Below are 19,448 nucleotides of genomic sequence, written 5' to 3'. Positions count from 1 at the left end.
ACTTAGAGGGATCACAGGCCTCTCTCTCCCTCATCTCCAATTGCTTACTAGTTTCTCCGGCATGGAAGAAGTAGGGGAGGGGAACTCCCATCTTGCTGGGGATGGTGAGGGCGTCCTGGAGCTGGTACAGAGAGTTCCCAGCATCTTCCTGGCCAACCTGAAAAACAAAACACCAGTTTGTCAGTTTATACGTGTCTTACATGTGCATTATACCGTATAATGCAGCACAGTGAGTCTACACCAATTCACATAATAAACATAGAAATATATAACTCATCCCTGTGCGTTTTCAGCAGAGCCTCCATATTATGCCCACCATTACCATTTACTGAGCACCTCGCTGCTTCTTTACGCCTAAGTGTTATATTAAATAACCTTTAAAATATAGTTAATATATCTGTGTATGTTATGTGTGCTCCTAAATGTTATTCTATTGGTTTTCTTTTGCACGCCGAGGCCAGACTGTGGCATACCAACAGTGCACGGACAGGGTTAATAATAAATAAACGCTTGCTTCGCTGAAAGACGTCCCTTATTTTTCATCAGCAGCTCGCGACTCTCCCCTGCAAGTATAGAAGTGGAGATTCACCGTGTCTGGTGTACAATTCATTTTCCTATTGAAATAATGATCTCGGGCTAAATAGAGCATCCACAAGAAGAGAGAGTACAAATGCACAACTCCAACATTACTAATTATATATAATACATTATGCAATAGAATTTTGCAATACATAGAGGTTTTAGCATAATCATGGCCATGGTTATGGGCCTATACCAAGCAGGCCCAGCTGAGCCACCCCAGGGCATCACTCTAATGAGAGAAGGTGAAGTGTAAGAATAGTTTCCACAGGTAGCACCTCCCATTTTATATATATATATATATTCAGGGTGTGCAGTCTAGGACCCCCTTTTGTATATACTCTATTTAGTGTGCTCCCATGCACACATGAAGGTTTGAGGCCCCTTCAGCCTAGATTAGCACCCCTCCCCCATTGGTTTTAAGCAGGTATTCTGGCATTTTGACTACACCTTAGTACAAGGCACAATCCTAGGTAAGTCCTAAAAAATAATATATATGTATTATTTTTAAACCTCTGTTTTTCACCTTCTTATATATGCAGCAGCAGCTGCTCTTATCTATCTTACACTTTCTTACACTTCACCTTCTCTCATTAGACTGATGCCCTGGGGTGGCTCAGCTGGGCCTGTTTGGGGGTGTCCTGTGCTCTGGATTCCAACCCCAGTAGGTTAGGGACCTACCCTCAGAGGTTATCTGGGCGCGTTGGGTAGGCCCATAACCATGGCCATGATTATGCTAAAACCTCTATGTATTGCATATTGTATTATATATAATTAGTAATGTTGGAGTTGTGCACTTGTACTTTCTCTTCTTGTGTTTGCAACAATAGTCTCCACAGGTAGCACCTCCCATTATATATATATATATATATATTCAGGGTGTGCAGTCTAGGGCCCCCTTTTCTATATGCTAAATAGAGCATCGTAAGAATTTTTTGGAAGCCCAAAGAATCTTATCTCAGGCACATTGGCCATTAGGACAAGTGCCAACAGTTGCTGGGTCTCCAGCTCATAATATAAGGGCAAAGTAGGTCACACCTAGTGATTGTGCCGAAGATCCCATCATGCAGCGTGACCACACATGACACAATTGTATTATGATGACTACCGCCAGCTCTCTCTGCTACACACCCCCTTCTCCCATTCCTCGGTACAGTGATGGGAGTTCTACAGTGTCTAGATAGACAGTCAATAGGTCAACACCAGATTGTCGACATGCAAATGGTCGACAGTTAAAAGGTCGACATAGCCTTAGATCGACAGGGTCAAAAGGTCGACACATGCTTTTTCATGATTTTTTTTGTGATTCTTAGGGCTAGGGTTAGGCACTTGGTGGAGGGGTAGGCTGCAGAAGGGGATGGTTAGGGTTAGCCACCAGGGGGGGTGGTAAGGGTTAGGCACTAGGGGGAGGGTTATGGTGAGGATTAGATTAAAAATAAAAAAATAAAAAGTGTCAACCTTCTGACCATGTCGACTATTTCGTCAACCTTCATCCATGTCGATCATTTAACAGTCGACCTATTGCCTGTTGATCGTTTGGTGTTGACCTATTGACTGACTGTCTATCTAAATAGTGTAGATCTTTCAATCCACACCCTCATTCCTCGTATAAAGGCTGTGAGCTCATTACCAAATCAAAGCCAGCTATGGTGTCCGGGAAGTTGGACCTCAGCTGCATGGCGACAATAACGGCTTCTTTCACCTTGGAAACATCCTCGTGTCTGGAAAAGTAAAAAAAGTTCCAGCGGATCAGCATTGGTTGCGTTTCCAGGAAATCTATACTAATATTATAAGAACGTTGTGTCTGTCTTGTGAGGTCCAAACTGGCGCTAAAATCTACTGAACCGATTTTCATGACCTGCACTTTGTTTCATTTCGATGCCTTCAAGTTAAAGCTGAGCAATAACAAAAACAAAATGTATTGACATAATAAATGTAAGAGATAGATGTGGCACCATGCGCGCGGCGGGGGGAGAGGTACTTTGGGCACGTGGCCACATGAATAGGATTGGCTACATAGCAATCTGTGCACAGGGCACACAGTGACATTTGTGTGAGTGGTGGGTGAAGGCGCTGATGCCACCAGTATGTATAGCACGGCTGGTCACGTGGGCCACTCCTGGGATAGGGCCCCTATGTACAGCAATACAACTAGGACACCTGAAAAATTTTTTAAAAAGGTAAACAGTTCGCAGAACCAATTTCATTGTGGGCGAAACCACGGGCAACATCTAGTCTTCTATAAAGTTCTAAGTGTTCAGTTTCTGCATGCCATCCCTACCCCACCTGTAAGATCAGATGGTGCCCCCACTGCTTCTCCAGCTCCAAACACAATTAGCATACACCTGTAGATGAAATTTAGGGACCTGTACATGGTGTTGACACGGTGTACTATGAAAGGCTTTGCCTAATTGGATGGCCAGAGCAATACGTCCAATCAGATGCATCAATTCATACTGCACTGTTTCAAAACCCTGAAACAGGAGACTATGTAAGCACTTGGTAGCATCATGAGGAACCTTAGAAGATCTGTAGAGGGGCCATCACCAATGTGACAGTCAAAGGGGATGGTGTGTGGGTCATAGAAAAGGGGTATTACCCTTTACTGCAGATCATTGTACTAATGATAAGGAACTCGGTCTCATTTCTACTGATCTTTATGACAAGTACTTGGCCAAGCGCCGCACATTCTGTGATGGAATCAAACAGGTGGACAAGAAGGGTCACTTGTACGTTCTCTGGTCTTAGTATTGGTCCCAGAGTGTGTTATCCCGGCAGATGCAGGTCTCACCTGTGTACGGTATAAATGATCTTCAGTCCCATGAAATCCGGGTAGTCTTCCATAAACTGCTTGGCCACATCTCTGTATGTACTCACTGACCAGGAGAGATCATGGGTGGTACCGTCCAGCTCATAGACCTTGCAAGAAGAGAATCGGACACAGACCTGTTACTTTGGTATGCGGTTTCGGTATCATCAATCGGACGCAGAGGTGTCATCCCAGTGCCAGTGAGATCCAAGTTGCACTAAGAAGTACATAGCGTGCTACTTACTGGGGGTAACATGGCTCTCAGCTCAATGTACTGGATGTTATCCAGATAGAGTTCCTTGAGACCCTCGTAGATGTATGCCCTGAAGACGGGGGCATAGCAGATGATGCCGGATCCACCAATGAAAGCCCCCTCAAAGCGGCGCCAGATGACGTCCTGAGTTGGGTAATCAAGCTCTGGAGAGTCCGTCAGCAGGGTGAGGTTACGGGACAGGCTGAAACACATGGAGAACGTGGAAAACTCTTCCTCAAATTTCTACCACAACTCCCAGATTCCAGTCTCCTAACCCCGGAATCCCACTGACTGACCTGTTATCAAACTCCGTAACATTGCCCAGCTTCTTCCTGTACGTTTCCAGGAGGATCCACTCGGAGCAGCCGGGCGGCAGATGTCCCACCGGGGCTGGTTTGGAAAATAAAAATCTGGAGTCCCCATCTCTGGTAAAGCAGATGTAACAGTCTGGTAGATATGTGGCGTTTCTCACCAGCCAATCCACGCTCAGGATGGCAAAATCATGTAGGTGGAGTGCGCCTCCTGCAGGGGGGACAGTGTCTTGCAGTTAGTGACCAATTCACTTTCATTACCAATATGTCACTCAGCTGATACAGTGTAGTTTACTGATGGGACAGAGGGGAAAAATGCTGTGTTTAATAGTTTCCCAAAAATTTATATTTTAAACAAATATATTTAAAGAGAAAAAATAATGTATAGGAAATAATAATGGAAATTGCTTATAATATAGGGAAATTAGATGTACAATAGCAAATGTTAAAATTAACATTACAATATGTATCAAAGCCAGTTACAGACTCACAAAAGTTTTTCCCAGATATCATCTAAGCGTATCATGATATAATGAATATACACGATATAAATGTCGCACTGTCCTGTATGGTCGGTCGATAGCAAACAATAGGGATATCTAACACAATTATGTAATTCAAATATCATTTTTACTTGATAGCATTCTTATAGCCCTCTTGGGAAAGGGTGAAGAACTGTTGTATTCTCCCAATAGTTTTCCTTTATGTGTAATATATTCCATCTGGAACACAGGGGAGCCTTAAGGACTGAGGGCCTGATTCAGAGCCGGACGCTATTTGCGGACGCTCGTTCTTAAAAAGGGGCCGGATATTTAAATTGAGCGCTCGCTCTTTGCGGTGTGTTGACGTCTCTATGTCTGAGCGAGCGTCGGAAAAATGCACTCGCTATTTTGTAAAGATGCCCCTTTGCCGTTCGCATCATACGTCATCTCCGCTATTTATTAGATTAATCGGGAACATCGAAAGGCTTCTGAACTGCTCGCAGTGCTTGTGGTAGGATTTACTTCCCGCTATCACTGCGAGCAGTTCAGGATAAATGACAACCAAGTGACGTGGTCGATGACGCTCCTTTACTAATTATGCACTGCCATTAAACGCCGTTTTGACCGTCAGGCACGCCTGCGTTCGGATCTCCACTCCCCCGTTTTCAAGCACCTTCCCCTGTTACCACCCACAAACACCTCATTCTGTCACTCAAATCGGCAGCCCCTTGCTGTTTTACGAGCGCACGATTTCCGACCGCAATGACTGGTTCGCGCATGCGCATTACGACCCATACGCATGCGCAGTTCTGCGAACATCGCTCAGAGCGAACGAGCGGCCACTTACGAGCGGCTCTGAATCAGGCCCTCATTCACATAAAACACTTGTGTGGTTTTTTTTTTCTGATTTTTATTTTTTTAAACGTAGCTTTAAGACCAGTGACTGGACTGATATGTTTGGTCACAAGAGGGCGCTGTAGTAAACGTGATGTCAGTCACAACAAATATAACCTATATTACAAGCTAAAACCCAGTTATACATTATAAAAATAAGGTTGGGCCACTGAAGGCCACCTATACTGACAAATCGCGCTCTATCATAGTCCAGCTGTTTGCTTCATGGGAAGTTGGGAGGAGCCACCTTGTTGAACGGGTGCTGCAACTGGTGCGCGCAGATATTCAGGGGTGTTTTTTGGCATAGAGGAGTTTGGGTAGGGGTGACCATTACTACCTGATTGTTTGCAACAATCTATGCTTTGGATTCAAAAGTAAAGTTATTGACATTTCATTCCAGGATTATGATGGTTGGTATTAGTGTTAGCATTTAAGGGGTAGGGATGGGTATTAGGGTTACTGTATTAGGGTAAGGTTAGGGGTTGAGGTTGATAGGGGATTAGGGTTGTTTGAGTATTAGTGTTAGGGTTTTAAGGTCAGTGTTAGCGTTTTAGGGTTAGGGGTGGGTATTCGGGTTACGTTGATGGTTCAAAAACTTCAAACATTTAAACGGTTTAGAAAAGTTTTGTTGAATGTCATTGTTCGGCATGTAACGATGGTGGGGAAACTGACCATTCGATGGCCAGTCCCAAGTTGGGAGTGGCCTTTTGCTTTAGAAAGGCTAGACAGGCCCCTGGGTGAATTGACCTCGCCAGTCACATCCCTAACAGGACACGAACACACCACCATGTGGCTACGTTTCAAATAAACTATATACTATAAAATGATTATCCTTGTTCAATTTTATTTATGCGTTAAAAAAAAAATTGGGTTAGGAAATAATATTTTTGTAAATGTGCTCTAAACTTATAATACAAGTTAGTTTGAGAGAAAGTGCTTCTACAAAAACATTCACAAATTACATACGTGCTTTATAATATATGGTGCCACCGTCACACAACACAAAACCGAGCGTTCGGTATAGCGGTACTTTACAGCGGTGAGTGTGACCAACTCACCTTTTGGCATCTCTCTCAGGATCCTGAACACCTTGCTCTGTTGGATGAGCCCACGGGCCTTAAAGAAGTGCATGCTGGGGGGGAAGACCCCAGTGCTGGCCGCCTGACTCATTTCCGCCTCTTTGATCCTCATCAGATTCCTGTTGGCCTCCATTTCTCTCTCCCCCAACACAACGCTGCCCCCAGCTCTCTGGAAATTCTCCTTCTCCATCAGAGCATCGCGTTCCCCCCTTAGCGGGAAGCAGCGGCCAAGGCTGACCGCGCAGAGGAGAAGGAGGATCCATGTTGCAGAGTTCTTCATTTTATTGCTGGAATAGAGAAACAGAAACGTGCAGCTGCGTATGAGCCGTAGTGGGCGGAATCTTTCTGTTTATACTGCAAGGATGCTGCTGAATCTGTCTCCTCTCCGTGTCTGAAATGTCATTGAGATGAGGGATGGCCGCTGACAGCTACTGGTATTATATGTGATCTGTTATAGTAAGATCTTTGCGGTCTTTTCTCGTGAAATAATGCAGTAAGGAGGATATTTACTAAAGTGCGCATTTTTATGAAGTGGAGATGTTGCCCATAGCAACCAATCAGATTCTACTTATTTATCTAGCACCTTCTAGAAGATAGTTCTCCAGAATCTGATTGGTTGCTATGGGCAACAAGTTCACTTCTATAAACCCGCACTTTAGTAAATATACCCCTAAGAATGATCGGATTGACTTGTACCCATCAATCAAAAAAACTATTTTGTTTTGTGTGATTTGCACAAAAGGAAAAAGTTTTAGGGCAAAAAAGCGCTAGTGTGATAGGAACCGGTGTGTGTTTTTTATCTGGCAATAGGGCCTTCTATAGCTTTGTTCTATACATCAATGGGTCACTACTGGTCATGCTTCGTTTTATTAAAACTTGCAACAAGTATAATAATAATAAATACATCAAATCTAAATAAATAATTACATAAAATCAAAAACTTAACACAAAAGTACATAGTACTTCATATTATACCTTATTCTAACCTAATACACACCCTTAACTACCCTACTACCTATATACAATCCTCCACCTGCAAGGGGAAACTAAGCAAGGATTTAGAAACCACCTCAAGTATAAGGAAACTATCTAAATCATACATCAAACCTTAACCTATAATACCCATCACTCACCAACACCTACAGGTAGATGTATGCAAAACTTTCCATAAAAGAAAACAAAATACTTAAAAAAAAACCAAAAAAACTGGTGACAGTACTGCTATTGTCGGTGGCAGGGCCAGACTGGCACTTCTGGCCAATGCCAGAAGGGCTGATGGGCCGGCCCGGTCTGAAACCCCGGCCGAGCAGTTCCGCCACCCAGCGCACTGCTCGTCCAGGATACTGAAAGACAAGGGCGTTCCGCGAGGCCAGGCCCCCGTGACTCGCGGCACGCCACAATTAGCTTTAGCCACGCCTCCATATGATGCGGCCACACCCATGTGAGGTGAGACCACGCCTCTTTTTGTGCAAACGGACCTTGATGCCAGGGCTGATTAAGACCCTTAGTCCGTCCCTGGTCGGCGGTAAACCACCGTTAGCAATAGCTTCCCCATTGCTGCCACAATACGCGTTCTGTTATCGCCATCTAATCTAATTATGCAATCTTTGAGCAAGCCGGACGACGGGCGGGCTCCATGCGCACACTCCCACAGATTTGGGTTACATTAACCCTTTCCGCTCCAGGCCAGTATCGATGCTCAGCTAACCCGGTGGTCCTCCCTTGATAAATCACAGCTTATCACTGCATATCGGGCCTGATTCAGAGATGGTCGCAATTTCCGATGTATACGCAGCTGATTGATTTCGGTGGTCTGCGCATATGTATGAGTCACATTGCGCATGCGTCGTTTCATTACCGATGGAGGTTGCAGCCAAATCCGCTGGTGGGCATCTCAATACAAATCCAGGTGGCTGCCACAGTTGCATATTTTTGCGCGGCAGCGGCGTTAGCGTCCATCTCTATCTTGCCCATTGATAAACAGGGTCCCTGAGCTCTTCACTAATAATTGCTAAACAGAGAGAGAATCTGAGACACAAGAGAGTTTTGCAGAGCCTGTGAGGCAGAGTAACCAGCAGCGTTTACCAGCCAGACCCCCAGCTGTACACAAAGCCCAACGTTACTATATAAGAGGCGCAGGCCAGATACCACCCGATGACACAGAAATATGCCGGAGAAACTGACAATACAGGCAGCGCTCTCTCTGCGTTACTCATAGCTCAGTGATTAACGTTCCTCCCTGGGTTATCGCGATCTTCAGACACTTACTGGAGCCCTCGGATAGAATCCCGGGGTCTGCCTCCTGCAGCCTCGGCCAAGTCATCTTGTTTCCCCATCTTCCAGGCACCAAAAGCTAGACTGTAATCTGTAGTTAGTAATTAGTTAGACAATGTCTAGATAGACACCAGATGTTAGACAGTTAATAGTTAGACAAGGATAAAAGTTTGACACTGACAAAAGTGAGACACACTAAAGTTAGACATGTAAAAAGTTCGACAGGGTCAAAATTTTGACAAGAAAAAGATCGACACAAAAATGGTCGACAATTTTTATTTTTTGTTTTTTAGCCCTAATCTTAACCTAACCCTCCCCTTGGTGCCTAACCCTACCTCCTGGTGCATAACCGTCTGGGAACTTAAGTGCCTAAACCCTAACCGTGGGGGTAAGTGCCTAACCCTAACCGTGGGGGTAAGTGCCTAACCCTAACCCTCCAGTAAGTGCCTAACCCTAATCCTTAAAAAATGTTTAAAAAATGTGTCGACCATTTTTGTGTCAATCTTTTTCATGTTGAACTTTTGACCCTGTCGAACTTTTTACATGTCTAACTTTAGTGTGTCTGACTTTTGTCTGTGTCGAACTTTTATCCTTGTCTATTAACTGTCTAACATCTGGTGTCTATCTAGACATTGTCTAACTAATTACTGTCTGTCTATAGTCCGGAACCCAGTGAGACGGTGCCGTAATAACTCTGTGTACTGCTACATTGCATGTAGCATGTAACCAAAAAAATATAAATAATGGTTTAACGTGTTGTGATACCGTGTTCTATGATAAAATCCATTTCCAGAATAATGCATGATACAGTTGGGTGATCTGTTACCCATCTCATGTCTATCCGGAGGGTGGCTTTCCCTCGCACCCCCTCTGCCTCAACCATCTTACTCCCACCACCACGGCTCTATTGCAGTCGCTGCTTCAACCCCCTCCCCGAAGCTACCCCCAAACGCCCCCCCCCCAGGCTGCTCTGGGGCTTATGCTGAGTTGAACGTACACCTGTTTGCAGAGCGTATCTTTCGTGTTTTCATACTACGCATTCTCTGGAACTGCGCACTAGTGTGGTACGCATCTCCATCGCATCGACAGGACTACAGAGGCGTCACTGGTTTGTAGCACGCCAGTCTCGCATAGACAAAGTCGAGTGATCGAGCGCCGTCGCAGGTGCGGGTTACGCAGATTGAACGTTAAGTGTAGATTCTCCTTTCCCCAGGCGTATCTTTCGCGCGAAATAGAGGCTGATGCAATGCAAACTGGTGATGATGACTACGGGCGAACATATTACCTTTCATTCTATATCCTGCAACCGTGGACGCAGTGCGGGACCACAAACGCAGTCCAATACTTTGTCTCCCTGACTTCACACCATTCCCTTCCTTGCAGTCCCCCCCCCCATACCACAGTCCCTTCCTGGCTCTCCCGTCCCATCTGCCACCTCTAGTCTTAGTCCTTTTCCTGTAAGTGGTGGCAAATTTGTGGTTAGAACAACGGTAGCAACTGCCCAGTAGCCCTTGTCGCCCATCCGTGGCCACTAACATATAAATGTACGCCCAATAACTGGACCGTCCTACCTTCACCAGCGCAGATCCTTGAGTGTGATATCAGGGGTTACACCAGGGATTTATCACCAGACCTGCAAGCTCAGCAAATACCCGGTTTGTGCACGAGTGACGGGGTTTTGTGTGACAAAGAAATCAGACAGAAACTGCTGTCTGTGCCGATACTTTGCTGTAAACACTTCCTCTATCTCTGTCAGTGCCTACGCTCTGGTGTAAGGACACTGCTAGATATCATTGTTATCCTCAGCAGACTAATCTGCCTTATTATTACTATATTATAATAATGTACCAGCTAAGGCTACAGTGTAGCTACTCCAGTGAGTTCTGATGCATTCGCGACACTAATGGTGGGTATACACTGGGCGATTAAAGTGGACGACTGAACGATAACGATATCGTTCAGTCGTCCACTTTATCGTCCATTTTTAACCCCAAAACGATGAACGATAATGACGACCCGCGTTCCCGCGGGTCGTTCGTCATCATCGTTCATTGGGTTAACATGCAGGCCAGCCTGACGATATTGTCAGGTTGCTGCATGTTGGGGAATGGGGGAGAGAGCCCGGCGTTGAACGATATCGTTAATGATATCATTCAGCGGGTGTGCTCAATGTCATGAACGACATTGAGCACAGCCTTCCGGGGACACACTAGACGATATCGCTCAGGGAGCATATCGTGTAGTGTGTACGCACCTTTAAGCTAGGCACACACGATAAGATTTGCCGAACGATGGTAACGAGTAGACCCATTTTGGGTTTCCTAATCCAAACAATTGCTTACAAAGACGAAAACATCGATGGCAGATCAGTCGATATGCAGCCTTCAGGGTCACTAAGTGAAAACGAATAAAAATAGTTGGCGCAATCTGCATAAAGTTGTATAGATGAATAAACTGATTTACATATAATAATATTATCAATGGATATAGACAATATATATCAAATAAATCAATTCAAAATGCATTGGCAGATGATAGTACAAATGTTTTAATAGTAGAGAAACATAAAAAATGTGTCTCTCATATTGCAGAGATCATCATATAATACATAAGTTGAACAGTGTAAAAAAAAATGATATTGTGAATAAAAAATAAAAAATGGGTGTTCCAATTATGATTGAGTCCAAGTAATAAAAAAGTACACATATGCCTCGGTGAGGAATGAAAAATTGATAAGCGTGGAGAGCACACAGAAAAGTCATGTTGTTGCAACCTCACCTGCAGGTGGTTGGGGCCGTGGATAATGTCCAAATGGTGTTAAAACCCCACTCACAGGGTTCTCCCTTGTAATCCTGGAAAATATATGCAGCTTAGGCCCTGATTCAGAGCCGGACACTCTGACCAGAGCGCTCGCTCTGAATCAGGGCCCACCTCCATAAATATGGAGCGTCCTCCTGGACGCTCGTATAGCTGTGGGTCACCACCCACAGCATATACGAGCGTGCAGGATGATGGTCGCGATGATCTTGAGCATTGCGACCATCGCCACTGCGAGCAGAAGCCTGCGGTTGAGTTTCTCAACCGCAAGGCCAGGAGTGATTTTGGCTCTATGAGAGCCAAAATCACTCCCACTGACATCACTAGTGATGTCAGTGGGGCCGGCTTCTGACGGTAGGCGTTCCCTTGGGAACGCCTCCGTCTGGCAGGCACGCCCCCGGCACGCCCACCAAAGGGGGCGTGCTGTCAATCAACATCGACAGCACGCCCCCTTTGATCAGACACTACGAGCAAAGGAAAGTCCTTCGCTCGTCGCGTCTCGCGCATGCGCACGACGGAGCTCCCTCCGTCATGCGCAATGCAGACCATCGACCCACTTGCGAGCGGCAGCCGCTCGCGAGTGGGTCTGAATCAGGGCCTTAGTGCGATCCTGTAGCAGGGGTTCCTGTGTATCCTGTGTCCTCTTGGAAGGGTGAATTGGACAAAACGGCCCACTTGTAGATGGAGCTGGAATTTCAAAGTGTGCTGCAATCCAAACCGGGTACTGTGTGCACTGGATAACTGATGCCTAACGCGTTTCCCTGTATCCTACAGCTTCGTGCCGTAATGGTAACCGGGCAACCATTACGGCACCTTAAAATCCATTTAGGATTAAAGCGAGATTACAAATTTCGTTCTAAAACCCCGCAGGAATTTTAGGCACATATACACAACTGTTCATGGTATGGTAATGCACGTGTGGTCATTTATTTTACAATGTCTGTTTTGTCCTATTTATTCACTATTATCTATTGGTATGCATGTGGCAGATGCATCTAATCTTCATTAGATTTAATCAACAACCAATCACTTTGAAAAGTGAACATGTGTAATCAATAAGGAGGGTATTTTACCTTGAGAAAATAGACATTCGTCATTTAGCCTGTGAGGAAGCTGTAGGATACAGGGAAACGCGTTAGGCATCAGTTATCCAGTGCACACAGTACCCGGTTTGGATTGCAGCACACTTTGAAATAACAGCTCCATCTACAAGTGGGCCGTTTTGTCCTATTCACCCTTCCAAGAGGACACAGGATACACAGGAACCCCTGCTACAGGATCGCACTAAGCTGCGTATATTTTCCAGGATTACAAGGGAGACCACCTGTGAGTGGGGTTTTAACACCATTTGGACATTATCCACGGCCCCAACCACCTGCAGGTGAGGTTGCAGCAACATGACTTTTCTGTGTGCTCTCCACGCTTATCAATTTTTCATTCCTCACCGAGGCATATGTGTACTTTTTTATTACTTGAACTCAATCATCATTGGAACACCCATTATTTATTTTTTATTCACAATATCATTTTTTTACACTGTTCGACTTATGTATTATATGGGAATCGGTATGAAATCCCGGCTGCCGCATGGCCGGGAGTTCGATTCCCGGCAGCGTCAGCCCGACAAAACAGCAGAGCCCGGCAGCGGAAGACCGACAGCGCTGGAAATCCCGATAGTCTAAAATGTAAGTATAACCTAACCTAACCCCCTAACCCTCCTTTAGGGTGCCTAACCCTAACCTCCCCCCCCAAGTGCCTAACCCTAACCCCCCCACTAAGTGCCTAACCCCCCCTTTCCCGCTACCTAAATCCCCCGGGGGTTCCTAACCCTCCCTCCCCCTAGCCTAACCCTCTCGGGGGGATGCCTAACCCTAAGTCCCCCCCTTGTGCCCTAAACCTAACCCTCCCCCCCCCCCGCTGTCCGCTCACAGCGCCTGGCATCCCTTCGATCGGGATGCCGGGCACCGGTCTCCCGGCGTCGGGAAAATAACAGACGTCTACAAATAGACGCCGGTCATTTATCCCACGCCGGGATAAAGCAGTCGGGAAGCCGGCTGTCGGGGTTCTTGCAGCCGGCTTCCCGATTGTATACCATTATATGATGATCTCTGCAATATGAGAGACACATTTTTTATGTTTCTCTACTATTAAAACATTTGTACTATCATCTGCCAATGCATTTTTAATATATTTATTTGATATATATTGCCTATATCCATTGATAATATTATTATATGTAAATCAGTTTATTCATCTATACAACTTTATGCAGATTGCGGCAACTATTTTTATTTGTTTTCATATCAGGTGACTTCTGATTTTCGTTAGCTGCATCTGCAAATGCCACATCACACTCGGACAGACAGAGCAGTCCCAATCTTTTGTATATCATTCAGGGTCATTGACCCTGCGGTCGCACAGAATGGGCGCAGGAGACGCCAGAGCCATTTTGACTGCGCAAGGAACCGCAGTCGCAGGCAGAGAGACGCATTGAAAATGGTTGTGACGCGCCTGCGTTTGAGTTTGACCTCACCGTTGCCACCCACAAACGGTCCCTGTCTGTCTATCACCACTTTGCGAATAAATCCTCTCTGCGATTGACAACAGAAATTAAACTTGACGCATGAGCAGTGCGACTCAGATGTTTACGCAGATCACTGATAATCGCTCGACTGCGTAAACTATGGAACTGCGTCCATTGCTGAATCAGGCCCAATGTACGGTATGTTATTACAGATTATTATTATTATCATTTATTTATATGGCGCCACAAGTGTTCCGCAGCGCCTTACAAAGTACAGTACTTGTCAAAAGTCTGAGCACATCCCCTGAAATCGAAAAGAAGCTTGTTTATCGTACATTCTGCTACTTGTGTATGAATGGAGTACGATAAAAATAACAAAATATATTATTTCCATACCGATACAACCCGGAAAATCGATAGAAAAGTGTCAAAAAATTAGTACACTGTAATAATGGCCACAGTAGCCGTGCCGCTTATACGCATAATAAATGCCCACGGTAGCAGTGCCGCTTATACTCATAATAAATGCCCACGGTAGCAGTGCCAGTGTTACAAGATAACGAACTGGCCGTCCAAAAACAACAACTGTTCGTGAGGACAAATTCATTGTGGCTACTAGCAAGCGTAAAGACGTTTGACCGCTCCGGAAATAGGAAGGGAGTTGCGGAAAAGTCGTTCCCAGCCTGTGTCCGATAGGCACTTGCAGTAATATGGCCTTAGTGGTAGGGTTGTGGTAAGAAAACCACTGCTACGTGCTACAAACGTAGCAGAAAGGTACGCATGGGCTAAGAAGCATAAGGATTGGACTGAGGACCAGTGGAAGAGGGGGCTTTGGACCGACAAATCGAAACTTGTACTTTTTGGCTCGCATCGTCGGGCTTTTGTGCGTCGCTGTCCAGGTGAGCGCTTTCTCCCAGACTGTATAGCGTCAAGAGTTAAGCATGGAGCAGGCACTGTGATGGTTTGGGGATGTTTCGCGGGCAACCATGTTGGTGACATAGGGCCTGATTCAGAGCCACTCGCTATTTGCGGTCGTTCGTTCAAAAAAAAGGGGTGGCTATTCAAATGAACCGTTCGCTCTTTGCGGTCTGTTGACGCCTCTAAGTCTGAACGAGCGAGCAAAACTTGCGGTCGTAATTTTGAAAAAGACGCCCCCTGGCCGCTCGCACCATACATCATGTCCGCTATTTAATAGATTAATCGAGTACATTGACCAGCGTATGAACTGCTCGCTATTCTTGTGGTTGGTTTTTCCAACCGCTATTTTGCGAGCAGTTCTGCCTTTAAAACAACCAAGTGACGTGGTCAATGACGCTGCTGTATTAATTATGCACACCCATAAAACGCACGTTTTTACCTTTAAGCACGCCTGCGTTCTGAATTCCACTCCCCGTTTTCAAGCACCTTCCCCTGTTACCACCCACATACGCCTCATTCTGTCACTCAAATTAGCAGGCATTCGCTATTTAGCGAACAAACGATTTTCGGCCACACTGACTGGTTCGCGCATGCGTATTACAATCCGTACGCATGCGCAGATGTGCGAACATCGGTCAGAACGAACGAGCGGCTCTGAATCATCCCCTTAGTCAGAATCGACGGAATAATGGATGAAAAGGTATACCACAACATATTAGTGCGTCATGCGATTCCCTCCGGAAGGCGACTTGTGGGTCAAAACTTCGTTTTCCAACAAGATAACGATCCAAAACATACGTCCAAGTTGTGTTCTAATTATTTGCAAAAGAGACAAGACGCTCCAGTCGCAACAAAAATGGAATGGCCACCTCAATCACCCGATGTTTCACCCATCGAGCTTTTGTGGGAAGAACTAGACAGGGAAGTCCGAAAACAGATGCCTACCAACACTGAGGGCCTCTGGGAGGCTCTTCAAAGCTGCTGGAGTCGAATGGATCGCCAAAAGCTGAAAAAATTAGTAAATAGGATACCAAGGATATGCAAAGCGCTTATCAAAGCTAAGGGTCGTCACTTCAATGAAAGCAGACTACCTAAATAAACTGGCCTAAAAGTCACAACAAGGTGTTTATTTTGCGAACAATGCCAATAAAACAGGTTTTATTTCGTTACTGTGCAGTTACATTGAAAATTCCTTAAAACATACTGCTGTGCTCAGACTTTTGACAAGTACTGTACATAAAGAAATAGGTGATCAGTGACTTACAGAACAATACAGGACAAGGACATGGATAATATACATAGCTACATTAGCGACCATAACACCCACATAAGCAACCAAGTGTTAGGTGCCCTAGTGGGGAATAAAAAGTAGGGAGAAGCACAAGACATACTTGCCGACAATCAGCTCCAGCCTTCCGGGAGGGAGCTGATTGTCGGCTAATAGCGGGGGGCGGGGCGGCCATTTTGGGTCACACTGGGAGCGGACCCGCACGATCGCGTCATCATGACTCCGCCCCCTCTTCACAATGCTGTGATTTTCGGCATTGTGAAGCAGGGGGCGGGGCCACGATGACGCCATTCTGTGCGAATCGCGTCACCGGGCCCCCCGCTGCAGGGATTTCTGTTTTTTTCAGGGGGGAGGTGGGGAGGGTGTGAGACTTCCGGGAGGCTTGCCTGCCTTTCCGGGGGGGCCGGGAGCGGCACCCGAAAATCGGGAGGCTCCCGGCCAAATCGGGAGGGTAGGCAAGCCTGGCACAAGAGGGTAGAGGGCCCTGCTCGTCAGAGTTTACAAGAAGTCACCTAGAATTTCTGTAATCTGTATAAAAGCCCTGGTCACTAGAGATGTACGGTTAGGCGTTCACGAGCAAACCGAACGCACACAAACTTCGTGTTTCCGCATCAATCTCCGAGTCCCGGTTCAGAATCACTTTGGGGTTCCGAGTAGAACCAAGTCCTGACTCGTGTCTTCTTGCAATTCTCAACTTGGATCTAAAAACCAGATCTCGCGTATTTTGCATTGTATGTAAGTCCTGCCCTCGTGATTTCAGGTGCTGTGAGGTGGTCACAAATGACTGGAAATGAATGCTAGTTTTGTTAACAATACTATAGGAACAAAAACCGGTCCAGGTTACATGATTTTAGCTGTTTTTAGCAATTTTTAAAGAAATACAAAATGGAATCTCGAACCAAAACACTTGAGGGTGGTTTTAGCAAAACGGGGGGTCTGCATACTTCTCTTCTGATCATACATCCTGATACTTATATATAGCATACTTGCCGACAATCAGCTCCAGCCTTCCGGGAGGGAGCTGATTGTCGGCTAACAGTGGGGGGGGGGCGGAGCCGGGGGCGGGCCAGCCAGAAGGTGGTACATCGGGGGTGGAGCGGGGGGGGCGGAGCTGCACGATCGCTTCATCGTGGCTCCGCCCCTCTTCACAATGCCGTTATTTTCGGCAGTGTGAAGCAGGGGGCGGGGCCACGATTCAGCGCGAATCGCGTCACCGCCTCCCCCGCTGCGGGGGTTTCTAATCTTTTCAGGGGGGAGGACGGGAGGGTCGGAGGCTTCCGGGAGGTTTGCCTGCCTTTCCGGGGGGCCGGGAACGGCACCCGAAAATCGGGAGGGTAGGCAAGCCTGATATATAGTGATGGAACTTCTCTGTGACTATTAGTGATAGAGTGCCCCATCCAGAGGGCGCACGCAGTACCGATATTTGCGCAGTTAAATGATTATTTGCTACTCATACGCAAACAGTCTAGAGAACCCCTTACTGTTCATACTGTATCTAATATTAATATCACATATTTATAAAGCAAAAGCACCAAACATATTCTGCATGCAATGGCAAACGCAGGATTTTTAGATGGGGGTTTCCAAATGCTTGATTTTAGAGTGAGTGTGGCCAGTCCATGAATAATTAGCACTTAACCATCTTTAATATGTGTCATACACAGTGTAATGTGCATCATAATTCCAGCATATACAGGACCAGAGATCACAGTAAGCCATTATATGCGGCAGTAGGGCCATCCTGCCTGAGCTGAATGCTTTTATTTTAGATGTGGGCACCATTCCAGGGCATGGGAGCAAGTCTGGGAGACTGGGGGTGCAGCAGAAGAACCCAGCACTGCCCTGGGCATATATGTACATATTGGTCTTCTTATGCACTGAATAGTGTATTATACTATATTAATAATTTACCCTATTGATGGTCTATAGCATTGCACCCCTAACTGCATGTTTTCCAGATCTCCTAGTTGGTGCACAGGTGTATTTAATACTGGCTGACACATATTAAAAAATAAACACACGGGGGGTGCTATTTATTTCATTTGTGATTCTGAGAAGAACATGCAGTAAAATTCTATTATTTTACAATTTCTATTGTGGTTATGGGCTGGGGAGGGGGGTTTCCAGGCAACCGGAACCCCCCCCCCCCTGCGTGTGCCTATGGCATTAACTAACATTTACCATATGACACGGACCATGGGAGCTTGCAATCTGAAATATAAATAGTAACTTTGGAACGCGTGGCATCCAGCCGAATGCACAGCCCACTGTAACCTTCCCGTTTATCTCCTGCTCTAAGTACACAGAGAAACCTTTGTCACACATTCCCCGAGTACCTGTTATTGTTTAACCTCTGGTGCTGCAAAATCGCCTCCTTCATTACCTCCAACTTTTATGTTCTCAGAAAAAGTGCTTTATTGAACCCTCACAATGACTTCATTTAATCATGAGCGCGAGCAGACATCAGGTCGGCGGTTATTGCATGCGCCACTTTATCCTGTGCACGTATGCGGGTAACTTTTATCTGAGTGCACCTAGAAAAGGGTTTTATCACAGTTGCACGTGGAAGGTGCAAACTGGTTCCATTCCTAACACAGGGCCAGCTTTGCTTCTCTGGCACCACTGACTAGTCAGACACCCCAACCTGTAGGAGTACTCACTGTTGTGGGGGAGAGAGGCGTCTCACTGCATGCATCATTGCATCGTCTCCCACCCTGGCTCACATATCTAGGTACACAGAACAGGCGCCTGTAGGTTCATCCGTTTATCAGCTGTCATAAAGGACCCTTACTGTCACTGTCATGTATAATGTGACATATTTATAATATTATATTATACAAAGTCAGAATTTGTGGAGACGTTAAGGGGTCTATTTATCAGTTTGTGACAACAGGAAAAAATGCAGCTGAGCGATGCACGGGTTCTTGGCAACACTGAAGAAACGCATTTAACAAGAATTGCGAACAGAGGTGGCCATATTTGGCACATTTCGTGTTGGCACGCCCTTGCTGTCCTTCAGCTATAGTTACACGCCCCCTCCAATCCCCGCACTGTCCTCCTTGTCGGAGGAAATTGTAAGTGCAAATTGAGAAGCATGACGCAAAAAGACCAATGTGCGCACTACAAAAAAAAGAGCAAGTTACGTCTGACAAAAGCCACAGTTTCGGTTGCACTCTGAATGAGGCCCTCCACCTTCATGCTTGGCTAATGTAAGGGATTT

At 45.9% G+C, this 19,448-nt stretch overlaps 1 protein-coding gene across 2 annotated transcripts in view; it reads right to left on the bottom strand.

The window, feature by feature from the left end:
- Positions 1-19,448, bottom strand: part of ADA2 (adenosine deaminase 2) — a 34,571-nt gene that overhangs the window by 2,114 nt on the left and 13,009 nt on the right. The window contains exons 1-7 of one of the 2 annotated variants that reach the window (XM_088465074.1): positions 10,253-10,294; positions 6,387-6,694; positions 3,938-4,163; positions 3,633-3,843; positions 3,371-3,498; positions 2,210-2,300; positions 49-157 (exon numbers count right to left, since the gene is read on the bottom strand). In XM_088465074.1, coding sequence (XP_088321200.1) covers positions 49-157; positions 2,210-2,300; positions 3,371-3,498; positions 3,633-3,843; positions 3,938-4,163; positions 6,387-6,687 — 1,066 coding nt within the window. In that variant the 5' untranslated portion in view covers positions 6,688-6,694; positions 10,253-10,294. Of the gene's footprint in view, positions 1-48; positions 158-2,209; positions 2,301-3,370; positions 3,499-3,632; positions 3,844-3,937; positions 4,164-6,386; positions 6,695-10,252; positions 10,295-19,448 lie in introns of those variants that run through there. The other variant, XM_088465073.1, reaches the window with a different exon arrangement.

The sequence above is a fragment of the Taudactylus pleione genome, unplaced genomic scaffold (genome assembly GCF_031769625.1).
Source record: "Taudactylus pleione unplaced genomic scaffold, aTauple2 ptg001842l, whole genome shotgun sequence".
Classification (NCBI taxonomy): Eukaryota; Metazoa; Chordata; class Amphibia; order Anura; family Myobatrachidae; genus Taudactylus; species Taudactylus pleione.
This window is presented reverse-complemented; position numbering and strand designations above follow the sequence as displayed.